This window comes from Vidua chalybeata, chromosome 13 (assembly GCF_026979565.1).
Source record: "Vidua chalybeata isolate OUT-0048 chromosome 13, bVidCha1 merged haplotype, whole genome shotgun sequence".
In the NCBI taxonomy this organism is placed as follows: Eukaryota; Metazoa; Chordata; class Aves; order Passeriformes; family Viduidae; genus Vidua; species Vidua chalybeata.
The window spans coordinates 646944-672993 of record NC_071542.1 but is presented as its reverse complement, the minus strand read 5'-3'; the positions used below and the strand labels follow the sequence as shown (position 1 = coordinate 672993).

Below are 26050 nucleotides of genomic sequence, written 5' to 3'. Positions count from 1 at the left end.
GCTGAGGTGCTCACTGCAGTCACACAAGCACATTTACAAGAACCTCAGCTCCTGGAGGACACTGTGTCCAACCCAGAGCCCCGAACATCACTGAAGTGTAACTGCACTGACTCCCTCATCACAAGACCAGAGTACCAATTCTGCTGACTACCTTTATGTAACATGTAAGCTACTTAAACCTTTTAAAGCCTCGGGCTTCTCATACTGCCACAGTAAATTCAATTATATCTAAAGCACTTGCACACTTGTTTTATGCAGCAGAGACTTTAAAAAGCCCATACCAAAACAGGTCTTGCCCTATTCTATTGTACACTTTCCCAGCTAGTACACCTCATTTGGACTTCTTGTATGTTTTAGTCTCAGGTCTTTTTTCCTACTTTCTTTCTTCATTAATGTTGTTTCCACTAGGCTCTTGACACATTGAAACAAAATCTTTCAGGGAAAGGGATAAACTCCCAGCAGATACTTTGCCAATATTAAGAGTCCTTAAAGCCACAGTAGCAATGAAGTTCCTAGATCAACTGGCTGAAAATGAAATGCAGCTGCCTTTCAACAAGCAGCAGGAACACACACAACATTCAAGTAAACGTTGCAATGAGCTTGCAGTGAAGTTATTTAAGCACTACTGCTTTTCTAGTGCAAGAAGAAAAGAAGGAAGAAACATTTATGGTCTTCCCAAGCCAAAATAAGACACTTTGTCACTTCAAGTTTCTCTGTGGCAAACACCAATTCCCAGGGTGCTGTGCAGACAAAAACGAAGTGGCAAGAATATACATACCATTTTTCTCATGTATTTGTACTAGTGACTTATAGGACTGCTGTGCTCTTGCTAGATTATATTGATTCTGAAAGGAGAAAAAAATAACATAAAAATCTGCATCTAGACATGCAAGACTCAAAAACAGTTCTAACAAGGAAATTTTACAGTGGGCCTAAAAATAAAGTCCATACACAGTGTTAGAACATTCCTGGCTTTCAGGATTCCCTTCTCAGAGCCAGAAATTCCAAATCCTCCCAATCCTAATCCTCCTTGCCTCCCCTCCCTTGCCAATACAAGGATAGCAAAAGCCTACCCTGCCCATCCCAAGGCTTTATCCAACTCATATGCTTGTAATTACATAAAAAACGTTTAATTGCCAATAAAATACTCATACAGGCACCAGCCAACTTGAAATGCATATATATTTGCCATAGCAATTTTGTCATTAAGCATCTTCTATGGGAGTCAGCAAGGAGATGGAAGTCCAGCAGTGATTTGTGTAATTGAGAAACACAGCACATTTACCTTATTGGCTCCAAACTGTACTCTGGCTTTTCCTTTGACTAAAGTGGCATTGATCTGCATGATGACCGATTCTATTGAGTAGGCACTGCTCCAGCCCTGGAGGAGGAAAAGAATGCTAACATACAACATTGCTTCTTGTGCTCACCTTCCAAATCTATTTTGGAACATGTGCTTTAGGATTTTTTTTTTCCTGAATTCCAGTTTTAACTAATTATTTTCAGTTAACATTTCTTTTCCACAGAAAATCTGTAAAATTATGTACCATCCTAGTACTAAGAACTTGTAAGAAGACTGAAAAGGCTGAATCACATTTCCAAAATCTAGCAAGACAAACAAAAAAAGCTTCATCCTTACAGCACTGACACGTTTTCAGCAATGTCACAACAGAAATTACAACTCCTTTTTCCAATAAACAGAAAAGACTGATATCTAATGAAGTCAATTCAATAAGCTGTAAGAATTCTGCTCATCTCTGGCATTGCTTTACCTTCCACAGCTCACAAGAGTTTCTCTGCCAGAGCCTGCAAGTAAGTTACTTCATTCATTTCCTTATTTTAAAGAGAAAATCACTTTCTCTACACAAATCATCTATAATTGTCTATATTCCTCACTTCTCCAGAGATTACTTCATGCAGTTGGAGAGGCTTCTAGAAAAGAAAACAATGTGTTTCCACACTGCCTGCCTCACAGAAATTCTGAGAGCTCCAAGTTCACATGCTCACACTGCCTGCCTCTCCCTCACATCTCTTGTAAGCCATCCAAGGCAGAAAATAAGATCTCAAACAAGATCAATGAGGCAAATCTTGTGGGACTGAGGTTTAATTCCATCATGTTTCCTTTGGAGTGCGTAGTTTATTCCACACAGGGATTCCTCAACTCAAGGGAAGCACCTATTTTCATTATTTTCAGGCATGTTTTATTATCCAGATAACAGAGCTCATATTCACCTGTTTAGTAAGAAGTTCCATGCATAATGCACCTCCTCCTAGGACATACCTAGAAACAAATGTAAAAGAAAATATACTTGACATCAGCAGTTAGTAAAAAGATGCAAGTGCTCGCAGCACTTTAAGCTCCTGCTACCTTGTTTGTTCAATTCTTTGTTCATAAAGCTGAAATGCCCTTTAGCCAGTAATATATTGTAACTAGTTAGCTACATTATACTTAGGCAGAGAAAATTAGCATAGCGAAACAAAAAAAGTTGTTTGCTAACTAGACTTAGCTTAAACCACTGACTGAGCTATTCTGCACAACTGCAGAGACCACAGAAAAAGCAAAGTTACTTTTTATGGCTACTCTACATATACATGGTAGAGATGTGTAGCTAAAAGAAACCAGCAAAATTCAATTGAGTAAAGAAGTTTAACACCATTTCAAACAATGTAGGTGCACTTATAAATAATGAGATAACCAGATCTTCTCTTGCTCTTTTCCTGTAAATAGCTTTTTTAAATTTCAAAAACACTTTATCCATTGTGCTGACTGGGACACAGCAGAACACCCGAGTATGACAAAACCTGGAGCGAGGGAAGAGAATTTACCACTGCCAAAATGTATTCTCCTCTGTGATCAAGACATTTAAACCTCATAGATCCATATGACATTCAGAGGGAAAAAATGACCACTGAAAAGCCATCCTTTTTTCATTCTAAAAAGAAGTCTGAGCACAATAAAATTAGAATCCAATGAATTTTCTGGTGTTTGGGTCTGCTTGTTTAGTTTTGAGATAGCAGCACTCCACAGGAACCCTATTTAACTGCACTAACCATTTACTGAATTAAAGAAGAATACATGGCAATTCAGATCACATAAGAATCAGCACCAGCTATCACAGACTGCATTTCCAAAAGCAGGTATCATTTCCCGTCACCAGGAGACGCATAAAAGGAAGGTGAATTTAATTGTCTCTCCATGGATATATACAAGTGCCACAGACAGCACTTTAGATGACATCTGAAGCATGTTTTCAATTAGATTTAGTGGGTTTGGATTAGCATTCGAGGAATTTTTAAACAAAAACTTTATGTCAGTGTTACCAGCAAGAGAGAGACAGGTAAGACTTTACAGCAAACTTAAGGCAACACAAGGATCAAGACCCATTAAAGCACCAACCCAAACACCCTCCAACGGGAGAAGGAAGAGCGATGTTAGCCCCCCACAGAGGCAAGCACAGAACTTTTCAAGTTGTAACATTTTTACCACAAAGCACAATTTCTGCAGGGCAACTCAAACCTACCCTCCCGTGAGCACAGGAGACACCACTCGCACAAAGGGAGGATCAAAAGGGAAGTTATCCTGAAAAGAGTAATAAAAAAACAGGTTGAGGAAAATACTGTGACACTGCTTCCCAAACAGAAAGTATTTCAATAGCCTTATTTGTCAAACCACATTTGAAGTACTACAATTTTTCAGTTCTGTAAAAATTCACTTTCCATAGTATTGGCTAAAAAAAGCATTGTTTTGAGAAGCTTCAGTGTTGAACTTAAGTTAGTTTTCTTTACCTGCCCATTTTTTAATGCTACATTCCATTATTACCCAAGTAACAGCTGAGGGTCACTTTAGTAATTTTCTATAGTAAGCCTCAAATTTAACCACAGCTTTTCATCCTACAGACACTTACCTTAAAAGAGAAGTTCAGTAAAATGTATTCTACACCTTCTTTTTCTTTTAAGACCTGAAGATCACTATGCAGTGGGCTATCAGGATCAACCCTATAAAAGCAGCAGGGGGGAGACCATGGATGAAGTTCATATTTTCAATACCTGTAAACAGTAGTTCCTCTTAAAGATTTCCTTTGTGTAATTGTAGTTTACAAATTGTAGTTTAAGGTGAAATGTAGGAATTTCTTGCTCTTTTTACCCAGTAAAAGCTTTGCCATGAGATCAGCATGAAAACTTGCTGCAATGTACAACATTCCCAATGCTATCAAGTGTTGCTTAAACACAGCACAAAATAAGCTGTTTATTTGAAAAGAGCAATTTTAATTCTCTTCAGTTCAGTTGTGCTCAAATAATAGGGGAGAAAAACAGGAAGCCTGTAGTAATCTTGTTTTCAGCACATAGTTAGTGAATCCTTTATGGAATATGTAATTGTAGTTCTGCATCAGCTGTTAAAAGTAATCTGCATCAGCAGAAGTACTAAAGCCAGCAGCTTCTGATAGGCAGAATTTCAACAACTGTTTGTTCCAAAATGCTGGTGGTGAACAGCCTGGTCATTAATTCAGACACTACTGGGTTAATATGACACCCTAGCAGCTTTTAAACAGAAGAGACTAGTCAAAAACACCTGCAGCAAGTCAAAGGAAGATGTTAAAGCGACTGAAAGGCCCTTAAATCTAATCCTCTACTACAGCTGAAAGTACAAAGTTATTAGATCTCATTTCAGAACTTCTTGGGCAGGTAGTCCCCATTCTATCAGTGTGAAGTTATTGCAGAAAAAAAATCTTCCAGTGCTTAGGAACCTCTCATTTCAAGCCATGGCTTTTGCAGGGCCAGTTCAAAGGGACTTGTTCCAAGTAACAATTTCTGCTCCTTCCTCATATGGGCTCTTTCCCCTGAACATCTACCCCTCGCCTACTCTGCACACAGTGCATTTGTTTCCAGACACTTTTTGCTGCAATAAACAAACACAACACTTCCCTTAGACATTCTGGAAGGCATTTGCTGCATGTACTCCATTTCCTCTTTTCTGAAGGCAGAAAATGAGACCTGTTCATAGCACTTGAACAGAGGTTTCAAACCACTGCACATGGTTTGAGCACTTGGTTACAGATGCACTCAATAGGAAAGGCCTCCAGTAACGTGACACAGATTTCTCTGATGTGTCATTCCTGCCATTTTCAGCCTCAAAACCTTCCCATGCCCATGATTACACTAAGAAGGAAACAAAACTCTTTCAGCAGCCGGTGACCCAGTCTGCACAAGTCTCACCCCTAGGACAAGGCAACAATTCCTACAGGCAGGCAGCACTACTGTGCTGAAACAGCCTCTGTCCTTATCCTTATTCCCCAGGACATCTCTGAACCCATGGGAGCTCTTCCATCCGCTGCCAGATGCAGCAGCCACCCAGACCAGTTTGGGTAGGCGCTTCCTTTCTTTAGGGTACTGTACAGGGATGCCAGCAGATGATCCTGTTACCAGGAATAATTTCACTCTAACACCTCTAGGATTAGAGTTACTGGACTGCAGATGTAACAAGGTGAGAGTTATGTACTGCTTTTCACTTGGTATACTAGGTGATGACAGAAGACAAGGTACATATAATTATATAATTCACGTTTATGTGATACCTAAAAGTTTCAGTCCTATGTGTCTATTTAACTGTAGAAATAAACAACTAATGACACTCAGTTCTGTTCTTGCCTACATCTTAAGTGCAACTAGAAGCTGGATTATCCTGTAATTCAAAACAAATAAAAATAAAATCAATGCAAAAGTTCTTGAAAAGAATTTTCATAATTTAAGGATGCATATTTTGGAGCAGTTTTAGAATTGAACAGTAATAACAGTTAATGCAATACACATAGTGTTGGCAGGGAAAAGCAGGTCTGTCTTTTTGCCAGCTCAATTACTACTGTTCCATCTCTACACATTTCTATGTATCAGAATTACAGCCACTATTTAGTGGCTACAATTACCATTGCTGCTACTACTACTGTAACACACTATTTTATATGCTATGGCTAGAGATACTCATTTATCAAGAGAACCTCTCCAGCAATAATAAAACAGATTGTTCGGAACACGTAAAAACTTTATTAACTTACTTGAGAAGCTTAACATGCCATTCATACAAGCTGTCATTTACCAGTTCCACTGAATATATCCCTGTAGAAATATTAGATGGAATTAATTATGCACTAAGTGTAGATAGAGAACTTAGCAAAACCATTCTTTGCTTTAAATTTGAATGCTGTAAGCAGGTGTAAGCAATGGGTAGGACACTGATGCTGAGGCACGTCCTTCCTCCAATAGCAGATGCACTTCTGAGGAGCTACAAGGAAAAAGTGTTTTCACTTCTATTAAAAAAGTCCACATTAATCAATTTTTTTCTGATACTTAACCATTTCACCTTCAAACCTTCCACAACAATAACTCCAGTTTGCTTATTACTCCCTGTATTTTACACCCAGTACACTACCAATGTGTTTTTAAAACACTTCACAACACAGTGTGAGCGTGCAGCATTGTGTTTCACAGGTTCTCATCAGTACAGGCAGACCAGGAGAGCACACAGGACAGTGTATGCAGCAGAAACCCGACAAAAAGGAGATACAGCAGTGGATTAAGCACATTCCCAAAAGCTGACTGAGGAAGCCAGAAAGATGCATCTAAAGAATGGTCTGTGGGAGCCAGCTGGTGACTTCCAGTGGCCTTATTGTTTTAAGCATGTTAAACAACAGTTGTGCAATTGACTCCCAGGGAAGGACGGAAATTATCTGCCATCTTCTTATATATTCAAGGCTTCCTCTCTGCATAAATTCACAAGCAGCTCTGGAAAAAGCAATAAATCTTTAACCACCCAACAAGATTTAGAGCATGGTATCAGTCAGTCATGTACAGAAGTTAAACCTCCTCTTTCACAGAATATTCATGCATATAGACTAACCCACTATTATTAAACTCATTACCTGGCCTAATATTTAACAGCATCTTTGTTGCTGACTAATTATTTGGAAGCCATATACAAATCAGGAACCTGCCTAGGATTTCAGAAGGCAATACAACCATCACCAGATTGCAGTCACCACATTCTTCCCAAGGAATAGGGAGTATTAATTTCTGAATTTTATTATTCTAGCATAAAAATAATCTTACAGTTGAAGCTTATAAGCATTAGTACTTGGAGTACAGATGATATTTCTAGCTGTCCAGACACCATTATTTCTAAAGCATTTCAAAACTTGGCACACAAGTTAAAGCACCCATGCTTGGTTCTCCTGAGCACAGCTAACAAGTGGGTACTGCAGCCAAGAGCACAATTTCTAATTTTCCTATGTCTAGAATAACAACGTAGGCCTGAACACATACTCACTGTGCTATCCATGCCCCTTTTAATCAGTAGTTACTTCAGAGACATGACATCTCTGTTTGAGGAGCAACCAAAGGAACTATTAAGGCCTTTTTCCAATTCCCCAGATCCAAGGACACTATTTTCTGAACTGACCTTAGTGCAAGTCACAAACTGTAAGAATTTCAATTTGCACTGCTCTGATGTAACAACTAAAGAGGTGACATTCAGAACTCTGCTCATTGTCAACTCCCATTAATGACAAATCTATTCCATTGTTGTATCCAGAATATTTTCTTCCACCTGTGTCCAAGTGGGAACAAAGAATTTTATTACAGACAAGGCAGTAAGTGACAGTAAGGCTCCTGACAGCATGCTAAATAATGCAAGATCACAAGAGAACTTCCATCCCTTTGTTCACTCACTAAGCCTTCAGCCCCAGTCCTGCACTCCTCCCATCACCCTGAGCCTCCTGCTCTTAGCCACAGTTCCTGTCCCAGTCCAACTCCCAGGCCCAGACACTTTGCCAGCTTCCCCAACGGGAAGAGCTGTACCCCAAAGAGTTGTACTGCATCTGAGCCAGAAGCTGCAGGAGGGTTCTTCAGAGAGACAGGCTCAGCTCAGGACTTAACACCAGTGCAAGAACCTCCAGCAGCCTCTCAAGCAGCCACGTTTTGAGCCAAACAGCATCTGTGTCTCCTCGTGAGCAGCAGCAAGGGGGCTCCATGTCTTCCTACAGAAGCTACTTCACACCATCCAAAGCTGAGCAAGGGTGTTGTCTGGGGTTTTCTGAATAATCAGGTGGTGTTATTTGGAAGTAATTTATGTGCTTTTTTTGTAATTTTGACAGAGAGAGGAAAAAGGTTCCTGTCAAAAAGAATTTAACTTACTAACAGTAGTTTTTGAGAAGTCCTTAATTTAGAAAGGGAATCAAGGTAGGTTCCTCTTGCTTAAATACAAGGTGGAGTGGAGTTTTTATTACTCAAAGGTGATAAAGTAAAAGAGGTGATCAAGTAAAAAGAAACCACAGAACAATGAAGCAAGCAAAAAAGTAAGAAATTGAAATGTAGAAAGAAAAGCAATTCCTTTCAATACAGAGGCAGCATCTTACTTAGGGCAACATTACTATATCAAAATCTCACACAGTCTTTGGATAAAAACAGGGAATTGCAGTCTATATGAACTATATCTGAATAAAACAGATGGTAAAGATATGAACAGAAAAAAATTCATTTAATATCCCCAAATTCTTTGTTTCTTGCCCTCCTTTCCCAGTCCCTTAAATTACATTAAGTCTTTTGTGAATCTCCAATTTGATATGTGGAAATTAGATAATCTTGCTTTACAGGACTTGTGGCCCCCATTATCTGTACAGGCTAATGAAACTAATTCACAACAGAGTATCTTAATTTGGTGGAGTGTTTTTTGCTCCTGTCAGCTCATAAGAAAATTATTTTCTGTTTCTTTAGGGGCAATTCTTCCCCTAGATTTCCCAGGTAGATAAGCAACTTTGCTGTTGAGAGCAAGTTTGTAATCTTTTGCTTGAACTCCAGCAGCACTGCTTCATTTGATAAAGGAAATTAATTTTAAAATAGATACTATCTTGAATGCACAGCTACAGTTGAAGCCACTGTCTTTTAATATTGCTTTTTTATAAAATAGTCCAAGAGAAAAGAAAAAAAAATTAAAATACTATTGCTACAAGTATTATTCACTTCCGAACACCCAGTGTTGTTCTACAGGCAGTCCTAAAAACATATAACCTCATGAAAACTAAATAAAGTGATCCTTACCCAACTAAAAATCAGCCTTAGCCTTTCTGGCTTGTCTTACAAAGAAATGAAAACCGTTAAATTACCTTGCAACAGTTACAAGAACCTGGAAGTTTCACAATGGTTCCCTTTGTGCATTAGTAGGAAGAAATTCAATTTAGGGTAAAATGGACCATGGGGCAAATACTCTTAACAAAAATGACATTAAAAAAACCAATTACCACAGCCTGTGCTCGTGGTGACAGTTACCTAACAAAAGGCAGAACTAGGCTATGAAAGCAGGATTTTTGTGCAAAGGAAAAGAAACAAGAACATAAATTCGCTCAACGTCGAAGAATAAAAGAAGCCATAAGGAATGAATCCAGGTAAGTTTTATAACAAACAGCATCAATTTACTGGCAAAATATAATAACTGTGTCACTTAGGACGGTGTTTCAAAGCAGAATTGCCAGCATCATTGTAGTGTCAACATCCACTTGACACTACTTCATTACCATGTTTTAGAGATCAACATGAGGCATCCATCCAGGTGCAGTGTTTTTACATATTTCCAAAGTCATAAGCTCTAAGTTACTGCACTCACCCTTTAAAACATCCACTTTCTGTAAAGCTTAGCAAGATTTGCTCTTCCTCATAATTTAGAGTTTGCTTTCCTACATCAAGATCAGTCTTTTGCAACTCATTAGGACTTTTTATCTAAAGCCAAGAAATGGCATTATTAGAGAGCCTAAACCCTCCCCTCAAACCACAGCTAGCCAGGGGCCCCTGGCTGACTCCAGTGGCACCACCACATGACTGAGCACCCCAGAGCACTTTACAGTCTGGTTTGTTATAGCCAGCCTTAGCTCTGGTCACCTAAACAAACCCTGAAGGTCAAAACCAGTCAGTAAAGCATCCCCCGTGACTGCACACAGATCTGCTTCCAGCTCTTCCCTAGAGCCACTAATCCTTTCCTCCCCGGATAGGGGGTGACTGGGGCACACTGACAAGCACTCAGCTGCCACAAAGCTAAAAGAAGGAGGCTGCAACAGATCAACACTAGGTCACCTAATCAAATCTATACCCCAGGCATTTTACCACTGTCCCCAGCACTTCCATACATGAAACAATTGACCTAAAAGTTAAATATGACAAACCAAAACAGGAACCTATCGTCTCTTCACCTCTGTTCTTTTACACGTGCTTAAAATGGCATCGTCAAGTGAGGTTTAAGCCCGCTAGAAATAAATATGGGCAGGACTCCAGAAAAGTGAAAGCATATTTAAGTTTATACTCTCTAATTGGGTATTCCTCCTATTCCCACCTGGCCTGCAGCAGGGTCTGACACCTGGCTGCAGTGATGGAGTGGTCTGTTTGGCAGACCTAGAGGAATACAGCTTGCCCAAAATCTGTGTCATTTCTATTTCTCATATGGTAACACTCAGATGATTCAACGTGCTGAATCCTTTGCTGAGCTACTTTAGCTACAGCTCCTACAAGGAATAAATGAAACAGCCTCCACTACCTCAAGATAATCACTGGTCATTAGTCAAAATAATTTAAAATACAAGCTTGTTTTCCACTGTAATTCACATCATTACTGCAAGGAATATATGTTCTGACTTTCCTCCACAAATAAACTACTTTATGTAATAAAAGTATATATAATGTATATATAATGTATCTATGTATTTTTACATATGTGCACACACAAACATGCACGTATATACAAACACAGGACAACAAAACACAGAGAAGTTAGCAGCAAGTATTTCCCAAGAGGATTCATTTAAAATATCTTTTAAAAAGGGAAATCTGAGGCATTTACCTGTTTTATAACTCTGTGATCTATATATATCCCTGAGTTCTTTCATAAGTCGATCTGAAGCCTGAACTGACCCAGAGACTGCACCCTGAAATAAACAAAAAATACTCCAAATAAGTGAAAAGTAATATTTACAAACAGCTTTACATTGCTAACTAGAATGTATTAACAATATATTTATTTCTGTATGAGAGTTAGGTTTCTGAAAAGTTAAATATTCTAGTGAGCAAAGTCTACTCCAAAGAAATAAGGCCCTCCCTCTAAAGAACATTAATATATACTACTGAATACTATAGGTGATACAAACTTTTAATCAAGGTAGAAGGTATTTTTCTGTAAAGGACCTAAATATTTGGCACTTTAATTTCCAAGATGGATGCACAGTACATCTCAGAGTGAACTATTTAATTTTATATTCTGCTTTTACATACTGGGAAGAAAAGTAAACCTAATCCTAAGAGCAAGCTTCTACACATAAGGTTTTATTGCTTTCTCAGAGGTATATTTTTATTTGGTCATTGAAAAAGGTACAGGAGTTGCTAAGTATCCACTCTAGAACAGCAGCTTCCAGAGGAATAAGAGCAAGCAATGAATTTAGGAAATGTGGAACAAAAGCAATATTTATTGAAATTGAGTGGAAAAAAAATCAACACCTACACAGAGGAAGACAAAGCTATGTAAACCTTAAAATACAAAATATTTCTTGTGACTTGTCATAGTTCTTGTGACTTATGCAACTACGGCAAAACCTCTTCTGTTCTTTTAGAGCTTAGTTCTGTACTGCTCAGCATCTCCAAGTGAAAGAAAACTCAAAACAATTTTCTTATATGTTATGTGATTACTCTGCTTATATATCCCACCCAAAATACCACTTTAGGTTCAAGTTACCACCCCAAACCCTGACCCTGTGACACTTGGGCTTTCACCACCAGTCTGTTTCCTAAAGGTAGATTATTCCACTGGACCTTTCCAGTTCCCTTCTGCTCCCTTCTTCAGTCACTGCCACTGAAATACAGGCTAACATAAGGAGCTCATAAGCATAGCTGGGGGGAGAAACCATGACAAAAAATAGAACTGCCCCTCTACCAAATAAAAAAGACCCACCTAGGATAATTCAGCCTTTCTGTATCAAGTACTGAATAAGTAAGTTGATGAGGCTGCTTTTTTACTTCATCTAAAAATTCAAGGATTCTCATTTCTTCACTTTCCTTCCAGACACTATGAACACCTATAAACATATCCCTTTTGGACAGAAGTGTCATATTTGGAAGAATATGAAGCAGCTGTGACCATTACCTAATACCCAAAACATCCTCCCTGTTTGCCTGAAGTCCACAGTGATGTTTTATATTCTACAAGGTCTTAATTGTAGGACCAAATTACTTCTTAATAAAAATTAAGTATCAGTAAGAGTTACTTGATGGTAAAGCCTCCACATAGTCCTCTGTCTTCTCTGTCCAGTAGTATCAAACAACACACACAGCTTCACACTAGAATCTGTAGACTTTTCTTTTAAGGCTATTCATTTTCATACACCTTGGGATTTAATTATGCAGATTTCTGAAATTCCACTAGTTTTTCTTAACAGACCGGTATGAAGGATGAACCTTGTAATTAAACATGCAAATAACAGGCAACTCCTTTCATCTGATTAAACAAAAGCCACATACAAACAAGGCTTCAGATAAGTAATTTCTCCATTTACTATGCCCCTCTCCATAGAGCAGTATCAGACAAAGAAGGGAATTCTCAAACTCCAAGTACATGAAATTCTAGGGAAAAGGTTGTCTATATGCAATATCTGCATATTACTACTATTTATGCCCACTATTTACAGATTAACTGAAAAAGGAAGCATTACACTTAACCAGTTAACACAGCAGTGTTAATCACCATCCTTTGTAGAGTTGCTGTGCTTTGTGAGCATTAACATTGAGACTCATGATATGTTGAGTCTGGAGGAAAGACATTTCATAGACAAGTTTCAAGATGTGGGTTTCATTCAGGGGGATGTGGCTGTGTTACGCTTTGGTTTTCTTCTGAGTACAGCTGTGCAGATCCTTGCCCCTTCCACTGTATTTCTTACTAAAAGAAGGAATTTTCATACACTTTCCACAGATTGTCAACCTCTAAATATAGACAATTTAAGAACAAGTTACATGGTCAAAGACATCCTGTGGAAAACTACCTCTCTCATTGCATCTCTATTGCCACCCAATTAAACTACTGAATTTCTATACATAATATTGGAAGTTCATCTTGGCAAATGAAAATTTAAGTATCTTCTCTATTGGAGACATTTAAAAACCAAAGCGTAACACACCCACATCCCCCTGACTTCCACTATAACTGCTGACAAATGAGGTGGTACTAAAGGAGTTAGTTGTAGCATGTGTAAACAAGCCTCAACACACTTTGTCTTCGTCTTCACCCTTTTTCCCTCAGGAGTTTCTGGTTGGGCTGCTCACTCCTTATATAGCAGCATTAAATATAGTTACACTTGCTACTCTAAAGAATCAATGGACTGTAAACCAGTAATCTACAATCAGGAGAAAGAGGATAGCAAGCTTAAGTTAAGACATTTAGCACAGGGGCTAATTTTATATGCTCTGAACTACCCTTGGAGGAACTTGAAGAGGAAGTTAACAGCTAAACCTGATGGTAAGCCTAATGCCAAACACCACTGCTCTGAAGCACCTCTTCATTCTGGTGCCACTTGTGGGTTTTGGAGCCACTGTAAAGTGTAGTTTAGAAGAGAGCACAACTTGCATCCTGCACGATACAGAGCACTGAGGTCAGTTTTAACTACAGTGATACTAAAATTAAAAACTTTTTCCATAACTCACTACACACAAGTTATAATTTCAAATACTGAACTCAGATATAAATAACAGTATCCTTCTGGAAAAGTGGGACTTGACACTCCAAGGGAGATAAAGTTCCCATTTCTCAAATTGTGACAGTAAGATTTATAGTTGCAACTGCCTCAGACATTAAGTGGTCAATCATGGGATCTGATGGGTATCTGTCATGTGGGGCTGATGCCAAGAGCAGAAAGGCAAAGCCATTTCATCTGAAGTAACTAAATGAGCTGCAGGACCAGACCCAAAAGACTTTTTGTGCCTACTTGATTACTTATTAGGAAAAAAAGTCTCAATTGTCCTGTCCTGTACTAGCATATGTTGTAGCTCTCCAGAACAACGAGCAGGTAAGCTGGAGAAATCACTGCTACAGGAGGCAAACATCTATGTTGACAACGTGCCAGTTGCTGAGAGCTGCACATAACAGAAATACCTGACCCAGGAATTCTCACAGCCAAAACTGTTGGACATGAAAAATATTCACGAGATGTACCACTACAAGCCTGTCTTGTTCTCAAACTCTTCCCCCCAAGGACGAGCCACTGCTGGAAACATGAAACTTGTGGTGCAGCTGGACCAGCACTTGCCATTGCCCTGCTGTGCTAAGGCCACAGAGACATCAAGGGTTTCTTTTCCCCTTCCAGCCCTCAAAATGCACCCACAGCCTGCTCTCCTCCCCAAGTTATAGGGGATAGGAGATGCAGTTCACTGCAGATTTTTATGCAAAGATCTGATAAGATCTGTTTTCTGTCTGATCAGAAAAATACTGTGAACACAACAGAACTCTACATGAAACCTCTTCACTCAATGAATTTTAGAAGACTTAGCCACAAGACCAAAAATCACCTGCTGAAACAAAACATGAAAACTCCTCCAAGATCATGAACTGAATTCTAAAATAACCCAAAAAGAGCTAAAGAACATAAGTTCCATTTGTTACTGAACTTTCTCCATATTTGTGCAGAAGCACAATCATTCCTAGAAGTTAAAGTAGTTTCATACTTCCTTCAAGGATTAATCTAAAAACAGAAATGACACCCTAGATTTCATAAAATCTTAAAATGAAAGTAGAGACATTGGAGACTTCTGAAGGGAAGTGCTTAAACTCCTCAGTATGAAACAGGAAAAGCTAATAGCATTATCTAAATAAGAAAGGCATTAATCTCTGAAATGACTATGTGGGGAGAGACCTCTGAAAAGCAAGCAGCAGCAAGTTGTTAAATATTTGAAGTTAATGATTCCAGTTCAAAGACCTATTTTAACTACAGGAAAGCAAGTGGTTGTTTAAAGTTATTACAATGTTAAGAGGAGGATTAATTCTTGCTCCAAGTTTCATACTGTACCAAAAGCCAAATTTATTTCCTGATGCCAACAAGAAGAATGGGATTAAGGATACTGCCAAGGACAGAACTCGTTTACAAAATTAGTAAATACACATTCTTAACTTGTACAGCACGCATAAACCCTACAAACTCTCGTGACAACATCTTGAGAAGCAGAAAAATGTCTGCAACCTATCAGGAATAAATGACAATGAGAGTGCATGCACTGCTTTCCCATGAACAAGCCTTGAGCATGATCTGTAACTCCAGCCTGCACTGCAGCCAAGGGCAGAGAGGACAGCCCATGGACGTGGGCCAAAGAATATGGAAAGGAACTGAAAAGTCTTCTGGCTGCACTGGGCACCAGTCAAAGCCCTGTATTATGCTGCACATTCCCTTTTCCAACAAGCAGCATGTCAATGGCACGAGTTTGTTTTACTGGCCTCTGCTGAGGAAACAAAGTCTCCCAAAGGGCTAAAAAACCAGACTAGTTTAGCCACAGCATTTAGGTTTGTCAAACTCAGAGTGTTCTCCAAGAAACCCAGTTGTGAGGGCTGTACAGATTTAAATTTTGTTTTGTGTTGGGACACTCAGCAAACAACTGCTCTTAGAGCATGGTTAAATTCTATCAGAAGCCCCCTAGTTCTGGCAGCATGGAGGACCAATAAAGTGCAGCTGGGCTAGCTCTTTCCTAGGTCAGTAACACAGCTAAAGCTTTTAGTTCTCTAGCACCTAGGAGTAAACCCTCACAAGTCCTTGAAGAAATTATTTCAGCAGCACAGCTATTTCTGGTGACCCACAAAAATACCACAGTTCCTCGGCAGCAGTTGAATACCCTGTTCCCTGCACTCAGCTGACCTTGTTTATGCACCAGCATCAACCAGAGTGTCCTGGCATGAGGAACAGCTATTATGTAAGTTGAATCTGCTGTTGTCAAACAGAAAACCAGCAGTGTTCATTTCAGCTCCACTAAATGTGGAGAGAAAGACCAAAAGGAAAGGCAGTATTTGCCAAATAGGAGAAAAGAATAGATAGCAAAAGAAAATCTGCAGTTTTAAGAGGCTTGCTGCACCAAGGAAGAATGCTGACACTACACAAATCTTTTTTCTGTTCTACCGTATTTTAGATGATTGTAAAGGAGGCCATGCCTTTCAGGCTGCAAGAGGATATATTTTCTTTAACAATTAAAAGATTCCTTACTATTAGGAGTTTGAGTTATACACACAGAAACACACAAAACCTCACTAGGCATCTTCTCAAACTGTGAATATTCAAGTTGAAACAAAACCAGTAAGTGACTCTTGTGCTTATGGTTAGCCAAGTCTCAAAACCAGACTTGACTATACAGCCAAAGCAGTTTGGGACCTTATGTTTACCTGCTTTTAAACCCTGAAATGCAAATGAGGTTTAGGTGTTAAAATTTTAAAATCCTTTGGATGAAGCAGATCATAAACAGAAGTATTAAATTTCATGTTTTATACATTTTAAGCCTCTATGAAACAAAAGCTTTGATTTCTTTGGGAGTCAGGGTAAATAAAATTAAGGTTGTATGACATCATCACAGCCTGCTACATGCACCTCTGAGAAGCAGAAGCCTCTCTGGAACCTGGCACTTGGGACAGAATTTTTCTAAACCTCTGGACAACAAGCACTTTTTCTACAACTGCCTGCGGGTAAGATCACTCAGAAAACTGACAACAAACCTGCAGTGTTGCTGAAAGCCCCTTACTTTATGCATGGCAATAAAAAAACTGCACAACAATCCACCACCCTTCAGTAATTTCCAGGTGGCACAGCTATTACTGAAAAATAAACTCATGCATAAAATGGATTTAAAGCACAGGTTTGCCAAGTATTTTAAGTCACCCGTGACTTTTAACACAGGCAGCTTTAATTTTGGCTTTAGATTTTTTACTTTAATAAGGGTTCGGCAACAAAAGTCAAGCTTACAGCCTAGACTGTATTCTGCTGATTTTGCAAGGAGAGCTAATGTTTGTAACAAAGGCACCAAGCAAGAGATAAGAGGGACAACCACATGGGTACCTCTGGAGATGAGCAGTTAAACAGTCAGCTACAGGTTAATTTATGTCTAGGTGCATAGCAGTGGGCTTTCTTTGCTGAAAACCATCTCTATATTAAAGTCAGAAGTATTGCAAAAAAAGCATGGAATCATTAACTCACATTTAAGTGATCTTGCCTTTGATTTTTTCTGATTTTTTCTAAGATTGCAAGGTTCTCTTTTTCAATGCCTTCATCCTCAGATTTCTTCCCATCAACTGGTTCCTCCTCCTTCATATCATAGTGATCCAGATCTTCAATGTCCTACAGGAGAGAGAGAAGTTAATTGTAAATACCTGTCCTGTGCTCTTCATTCAATGAAGCTCTCTCCAAAGGCATGTGGGATACAGTCACATACCACACACCACTATGTGTGGTGGTTGGATGCCATTTCTCTTTTGTTCTAACTTCACCCTCAGCCAACATAACCACTGGAAGTATAGGGAACCCCCATAATACAAATGAAACCCAAATTCACAGCATTTCTGGTCACAGAAACAAGAAGATAGTATTGTAGAGAATTAGCCCACTGAAGTAGGCAGCAAATTGGACAAGAGAATCCAAAAGTACCCCAAGTTAGGGTGGCTCCAAGTTGTTTCTAAAAGCAGACTCTTTTGCAATTAGAATCCTAGTTATACTACACTTCTCACAAGTAGTGATTAACATATTTGGGAGGGCTACAGCAACCCTTCAAGAAAGTTAAATATTAGAATACTATGTGTACTTTATTCAAGGTTAGCATTTCAGCTAAAGATTAGATGCCGTAATTTTGGAATCAGGACACAAGACAAAATTCTGTGGTCAAGCATTCTGATCACCCAAGCCAACACTTTGGTTCTATGTTCTAGACCAAGGCACTAAAACCCCTCCAACTCTGTATCCTGAGATGGGCTTATCTTTGTGGCAGAGAAGCACTCTGAGCTTCAGACAATTGCCTGAAGGGGATTCAAATGCTGGCTGCGGAGAGGAGGGCAAGCATGTAGATACTTTGACACGAAGGAGGAAGCATTGCAGCAGCCACACCAGCAGGCTTTGGTGACACAACTACCAGATATACTCCAGTGTGCAGAGCTCTGCCACGCCTGGGGGTGCTCTCCATGCACCAGCTGTTTGCACGGCAGGAAAACCCAAATGCAAGGATGCTCTGTGTAACAAGAAATACACCTGGTGCGTTTGACAACACTGTCTTCAGCTGTAACAGACTTTAGACTGAGTATTCTTCAAAATGCTCATGTTTCTCCAGTGATAGAGCTGAGGAATTGTAAACTGCTTCTCCATTTAAACTGGGACTAGATCATAGGTTGCAGATATCGCTGCCACGCAGTGCCCCCTGACAGCTGATAAATAATGGCAGACTATTTCTTTCTTGTACAAAGTAACCCAAACAGAATGCAAAAGGCTACTTTAGCAGTCTGCAAGCAAGCAGTGCCTTGTGCCAGCAGGATACCACCTTTACAGAAAAACGGGCTCCAGCAAACGTAGCGTGGATCAGACTAAATACGGCATAAGAAAGGTTGCTACTCATTAATTTAAGAACTTGGTAACATTTAGATCTTTTCTATAGGAAGATCATTTGTTCAGAGAGCGTTGTTCATTCTTACTACACCTTAATTAAAAATCCAAATTTGAAATAACCAGAACAGTTCTACTATAATAAGGCAGTCTATAGTGGTGTAGAAAGCAAGCATCTTGGAGCTATTCTAACGTGTAGCAGAAGCAAGCAAAAAGGGTGATTCTTGCAACTAAAAAGCTCATTAAAGAGAGCACCATGTTGCCAGACATGGACATAACAGTTTAGTGCGTCTGTTTCGATGTTCTTCCAGACCCTTCAATTTATTACAGTCAAAAACTACCTCACCCATTTAATGAGTCAGCAAACTGATTTACTCTTAGCAACTCTGCTTCAATTTGGGAGGCACTTCCAACTGTATCAGAGCCAGTTCACATGCTGCTTGAAATAGGAGTGAACAATGTAAAAACTTACTGATTTGGCACACAATGTTATGTATTGTTTGACTAAAGCACAAACAGATGTCCAATTCTCTGTATCCAAGTACCTCACAGCTGAGATCTAGGTTTAAGAAGAAAATTTCACTAGTTTTCTGGTTGAAGGGAAAGCTGACATTCAGGTAAACATCCAAATTTTAATTATCTTTTCTGTTGAACTCCAGGGAGGTTACATTTTACAGTTTGGTTTAATTATTAGCCAGACATTAGAGTAAAATGCCAAAATTCTATTAGATTAGGACAACAATCTCATATATAGACATACTTCACCCATATCATCTTCTTCCTCCTCCTCTGATGTAACTTCTTCTGTTGTTCCATTCTGCAATACAACAATGAAAGTTCTGCATAAGTTCTGCATATGCTTCTTGCTTTCAAAATCAGCAAGTCTACTCTCCAAGAGAAGCAGCAAATGCAAAAGTTACATGTCAGACTTCAGTCCTTTGCAGATAAGGGTAAGATGCATAAAGATGCTTTCCTGGAATATGACAGTGAAGAAATGTTTTCACTAAGCAAAAATAAATAGAATGTCTCAATTAATTCCAATTAAGTTGTAAATAGAAACTTTAAATTCAGATAAGGAACATCCTATTCTGAGACAGTGAAAAAGGCAACAAACACATCAAGTGGGTTACAACCCACCATCCCTTAACCATGAAATCAGATCATGGCTCTGACTAGAATCCATCTACATGCTACACCCCTAGAAAGAAAAAACTGAATGAACTTTAGACATCTAGAACTTAACGGATTCCTTTTCTCACTACCTGGAACTCCCATGCAGCCGCTGGTACCATCATGTAGCCATTGCTATTAGCCTATTGGAGGAAATATCAAAACAATACACTGAATATAACTTTCTCTTTCAGGATACCACTCCAAGCTCAGGATGTTTGAGCTGCAGAAATACTCAGGAGCATTCTGATATGCTTTTCCTCTGCTCACTCTTCCTTTGGCAAAGAAGGAATGACACTGCTCTAGACAATATATGGGACCAGATGAATCTTTGGTCAGAGTTAGGCCTTCTTATTTCACTTGAAAATGTCTGACATTTCTGGCCAAGAAACCTTCATGAGTTTGTTTTTGAGTTACAGAGCACATGAGACCCTTCACAAAGCTACACCCTAGTAGCACAGCCCACTGCCTTACAGCTGCACTGCTGAGTGGGTGGCTCAGAGAAAAGACCTATAGGATTACAATTTGGCATGTCACCAAAAATTAAGCAAGTTATTTGTCATTACTATAGTACTGTCACCACAGGAAAGCATCTGTTACTCTAAAGGAGTATTTTAGCAATCATGTCATCTTAATGTGTACAAACAAAAGAAGATCCCATAATCTTACTAAAGAACAGAAAAGAACAGCTACTGTTGGTTGCCAGTTCTGCTTTCAGCACAATACACAACATTTTGGTCAAGAAAAACACCTCACAGGCCTTCACAATTCTTAATTTTTCAAGTGCACAAGAAGTAAGCAAGGCACCTCCCTACTCAAAGTAACATATGGCCTTGATATTCTATGCCTCTGCAAGGGATTGAAGAAGGAAAAAAGTAGTTCATCCAAGTACACATGTGAAATACATACCCTTCAACAAAGAGCCAAACATTTCAGAAAAAGCAATTTTGGGAAGCACTCCAAGTGCACAGAGATTGGCTTGAACAGTGTTTAGGAGAAAATTAAACTTGACAGCACTGGTATCACATACACACCTTTCAGTGACACAGAAACTTCAAAGGGAATTGTGTAATGTTATCACACCATTATTAAATGGATTTTGCAGACAAAATTCAAATTGAAGACACCATAATGCAAAAGTGCTTAATCTCTCAGTTCTGGTTTACACAAGGTTTAATCATTCCCATTATCTTGTTTCTTGGAGTTAAAAAAACCAACTCCTTTATTGGCCTAAGAAGGTGTCTACAGCTTTTTAATTTACCTGTCCAGCTGGCAATGGCTGATCTAGCATTTCAACATCTGGATGCTGAGGAAGATTATATAATCTGCAGAGGTCACATATTAATCGCTTCAGCTGCTGAAGAAGCTATAAACAATAAGAAAACATAGATACATTTATTTAAACCAAAGCACAGAGAAATATATTTTGAGTTTTCTTCACACATTGATACTGAACTCAAAGTCAGTGTACAGCATTTAAATCTGCTCAGGCCGGAATAAATTTCCTCTGTAGTCTTTGTAGTAAAATCCCCACCATAGAAACTCAAGGACATTGCAAGTTAAAATGACTCCCATTCATCTTCCTACGTCCAAGAAGAAAGCCACGAGCAGAAAAACAATTTTTTGTCTGACAGCATCATCTATTTCAAGCATAGGTGTCTGAGCCGCACATCACTATGGGATAAGCAAATGGCCACATTCCATGAGACAAAATGGTCCATTCCCATTTCCCTGCTTAAAAAAACAAGGAGGAACAAGGAGACTGGTTTTCCATACCCCGAATTCCTTTACAGGGTACACCAGTGAGGCAGCAGAAGCAGGACCAACCCTGTCCAAGTCCCAGGAGCCAGGCGGGCTCTGAGCTGGAGCCCAGGCACTCTGCCTGCAGCTTCTTGTATCAGGGTGAGGCACAATCTGTTACTATTTCTGACTTCTGTTTCCAACTTGTTTCATTGATTGTGCTCTGTTAACTGCAAACTATGCACCACTTCACACTCACTAATGCAAGCCAGAAAAAAAATTTACTTCTGCAGAAACAAACATCGTTTGCTCTTTGATCACTGCACTAATGAAGTTGATTTCTACAGCTTTTCACTTTCTCTAGGCAGCCTCAGATTCCTAGCTAAGGCCAAGACATGAAAGACTATACCACTGCATTTCCTACCTTTCCAAGGTCTTTGCACAGCTATGTCAGGAAAACAAAAAAAAGGACTGCAAAATCCATTTGTAAAAGGGTCAACATCTCATCATTTGCAAATACTAACCTAGATGAAGCTTGCAGAAATTATACATCCATTTATGGACTTTTCTTCCAAAAACCAAGGAGAATTTGTCTTGCCACTTGTCAAGGGCAGCATGCAAGACAGTCATTTCTGCACACACACTCCAAAATACATGTCTAAAGCCTTGCTATTGGCCAGTTTAAATCCTCTACCTTACCCCAGTAGAAGTGAAAAATTCAGTCTCTCCAGGGTTAAGAGCTCATTTCCAAGTCCTAATCACTATCAGTGATAGGAAAATGTTGCCCTTATGCTATCTGAAAGCTTCAGTGCTTTTCCCTTCTACAGCAAAATTCCACATTGTGTTTCATAGGAATGTTACTTATCCATCTGAGGCACCAGCCTGCATTAGAACACTATCACACCATGTCTGATGTTTCTGCATCATTCATGATAGTCAACCCAAACCAAAAATAAAGCAGATAATCAACCTAACTCAAAAATAGAGCAGATACCACCAAAAGGACTGGGGCACCAGCACCACATTTCTTAGGAGTATATACGTGAGACATGATAGGTTTTGGCAAAAACCCTTCTGTAACAATCACGTTTCTCACCAGCATTAAGATTCTACACTTGTTTGAAGCTTTCCAGGTACCCAGAGCATTGTGAAATCTTTTAGCAGACAGGAATCAGGTTAATCAATCAAAAAGTTAGTTGCCAGATAGGACCACAGGTCTTAGAACTATTATTTTCAGTGCAAGATGCTTAAAGTTGCACTGCTACACATTTTGTTGAGAAACTTTTTCTCTGCACAAACATTGCCTCATGGAGAGCTGGAGCATAAACCATACAATTCCAGGAGCTGCAACTTTTCTCACAGAGACAAAAATTTGCTTAAATCTTCTCTGAATCATACAAAAATATATCTAAACAGTGAGGGAAGACTGCCACAATTGGGCTGGTCAATTAGCGCTGGCTTTGGAAAAGCAGATGAACGCAGTATTAGATATGCCTTGACAGAGAGACAATAAGGGCTGGAGAGTTAAGAACTGCTTCCTGCCCTGCTTCCTTCATTCCCCCTCCTCCCCACAAATAGTCCTGTCACTTGAACTGGAATTCAGAAGGGATTTTTGCAGCCAGGACCTACCACACTGTAAGCTTCCCTTGCTTCTGAGCACAGAACCACAAGCAAGGAATAGGAGCACCCTCAAAACAACAAGGTGCTGGCACAGCCTGGGCCGAGTTTCAGCTGTGCCTGACAAGGGTCCAGCAGCACTTCACCTTCTCATTTCCTCTGCACCACAGATCACACTAGTGTGTGGCAGCTTATCAGCCTTGTGGCACATCAATTCTGGTATGCTTCAGCACATAACCACCATTTCACCGTGAAGGGGGAGGCAGAGACCTGCTGAGAGCAGGGGTCTACATTGCAGGGTTAGCTTAATGCAACTCATCCTGCAGTTCATTTTTACAGATCAGCTGCTTTATTTGCAAAGCGTGTCTACAATTTGCAAAGGTGGTGGCAGAGCCAGAAGCCGATCCTGTCTGTACAACCCTTCCACCCTTCTTCCTTATTGCTACATTTTTCCTCCACAGGAATTAATTTAATGCCATTGATCTTTCTGCCATGAATCACCATCACTGTTATCCCTTATCCTCTGCACATCTGTATGAAAAATCACAGGGCAATTTGAGCTGAAAGTCATGTGTGGAAGACATCTGATCCAGCCCTATGCTCTAAGCAGAGCCTGGCATGGTTTGGTATGTGCTGGTATGTACATGAACAGACTATCAAAAGGGAGAGCAGATTTCTGTCATGCATTAATAATTTAAATGTATTTCCAAGGTAACTTCACAGGCTTAACTAATATAAAATGAATGCTTAACACACACATTTGGAGGCTACTGAAGAAAAGTGAGCTATCAGTACACCAGTAGTTTCCCTGGAATACAAACTGCCTACAGCACAAAGTGAACAGCAGCCAGAACTCATAACCCGCAGGGTAAAGGAGTGATGTGAATAGCCTGCAGAAGGGAAACCCTCAAGTGACCAAACAACACATATATAAATTTGTTACAATGATTATAATGAATATCAAAATAATAAAAATTACACCATTAGAATACACATCCTCTATAAGTTTAAATGCTTCAGGAGTTCTGAGAAGTTGGTGGTTCTTTTGGACACCATAATGCTGGTTTAGAACACAAACACCTCTTGGAATTTTGATTCCTATCTTAATGTTCTGCACATCCACAAACAGTTTAAAACAATTTTTTTTGAAACCCAGTCTACACTAGGCAGCTTTTTTATGTATGAAGATATCCTCCTAATGTAGTATGAAAGCATTAATAATTTTAGGATGCCTTTGATGATATTAATATCCTGCTGGGCGCACTATGAAACACCGTGTTTCCTGATTACCAAGAAAAATGAATTTAAGCAGTACAGTTTAAGCACAGAAAGACTTAATTTTTCTCTGCGTCTCTACCTACACCCACAATATCTTTATAAAAATAAATGCATCGATAAATCTTAGCCTACCATTGAGAAAGTGCTGAAGAAGGATACAAATGGAAACAGAGGGAAGCAATAATTGTCACTTGGAGTGCGGCCACTACTTGGTTATCAGGTAACGGTGCCAGTCCCTCGCCTGGCCTCCCCCACACTCAGCAGCCTCGGGCAGTTTCAGACTAAAGCAAAGCTGATTCCTGCATTTTGTCTCTTTGACTCCCACTACAGAAATAGCTGCTGCCACACTGGGAGTTAGTAAGAGACAACATTCTTCCCTGAAATGCCTCCGTGTGGGACTTAATCTAAAATATTAACACAGAAGCAGTGTATTTCAAGACAGCAGCTTACCCAAGCTGTAAACATACTTATGCCAGGAATTGTGAACTTACTTTTGACATCTTCTATGCAAGTTTAAGGTCTAGAGTGTGAGAATTAAAGCTGCCTCTCTGAATTTCAGCCCGTTTCCCTATTCTCTTTAAAAAGCAAACCTCCAAATAGTGTAGAGTTATACTTAACATCTCATGAAATAAGGTTTGAGGCTTCAGACTCGCATCATGTAACTTCCATGATATTAAACAGAACAAGGGAAATCACAGTGAGATTTCTCTTTTGCATAGCACAGCCACTAGAAGGCAGATGGCAGTTTCATACTTACAAAATCGAAAGCATGGCTGATTTTCAGAAGGAAATGCAGGAGACACTAGGGGCTGAAAGAACTCTGTAACCTCTTCATCTGCTGACTGAAACTTGCCTAACTTTGACAACCAAGCAGCCAAGCTGTCCAAACCTGATAATATCCATGCTGATCACATTCTTAATAACCTTCCAACATTTTTAGTGTTTTGACGAATTTTCATAGTAAAAGCAACATGCTGGTGCAAGGTAACTAACAGTTTCAGACCCACAGAAGATTTTTCAGGAAACACATTTATGATTTCAACATCATAAACCAGTTTTCATGTTACCATGTCAAATGACAAGGCTTCCACATTTCAAACATTTAAGCCTGAAGAGCATGTTTTTCAGTTTCCCAACAGCTGACACCTGTCCCAGTTACAAAGCAGGTAGAAAGGGCAGTAGAATACCAAAGGCTAAACCAGGGTACACGTGCTAGCACTGCTTTTAGCACAGCTGAGCTCCTGGAAGGGTGCTATGCCTTCCTCCATTCACAATTTGACTGCTCCGGTAACTTTGAGTTTGAAGTAACATGGCACTAATGATACTTTACCTGCATTAAATTAAATGAAAGCTACTTTGAAACGTTCTAGATTATTCTAAATTAAACAAACTGAATTTTTATGTGATAAATTAGAAGCCTTTGGATTTTTACATGTACTCCCCTATCCCCTCCTACTTTGCTGCAAAAAGTCTCTATGTGAGTGCTCGATGTCACTGAAAGGGAGGGAAGAGTTGTAGGGAGAAAATAAAGAGAAAACACACAATTTAAAAGTCCCAAGTTATGTCTTTGGAGCAAAAAAGAAATCAGATTTTGTAGTGCGAGTATTTGTCTCCCCAACCAC

The 26050-nt window shown here is 39.4% G+C and overlaps 1 protein-coding gene across 4 annotated transcripts in view; it reads right to left on the bottom strand.

The window, feature by feature from the left end:
• UBE2Q2 (ubiquitin conjugating enzyme E2 Q2) overlaps window positions 1–26050 on the bottom strand; it is a 45515-nt gene that overhangs the window by 1569 nt on the left and 17896 nt on the right. For 3 of the 4 annotated variants that reach the window (XM_053954264.1, XM_053954262.1, XM_053954265.1), the window contains 11 exons: window positions 21055–21159; window positions 19384–19440; window positions 19096–19182; window positions 17235–17375; window positions 10874–10958; window positions 6051–6111; window positions 3906–3996; window positions 3522–3580; window positions 2233–2281; window positions 1286–1381; window positions 779–845 (listed from right to left, as the gene is read on the bottom strand). In XM_053954264.1, the coding sequence (XP_053810239.1) occupies window positions 779–845; window positions 1286–1381; window positions 2233–2281; window positions 3522–3580; window positions 3906–3996; window positions 6051–6111; window positions 10874–10958; window positions 17235–17375; window positions 19096–19182; window positions 19384–19440; window positions 21055–21159 (898 nt within the window). The remainder of the gene's footprint in view (window positions 1–778; window positions 846–1285; window positions 1382–2232; window positions 2282–3521; window positions 3581–3905; window positions 3997–6050; window positions 6112–10873; window positions 10959–17234; window positions 17376–19095; window positions 19183–19383; window positions 19441–21054; window positions 21160–26050) is intronic. The other variant, XM_053954263.1, reaches the window with a different exon arrangement.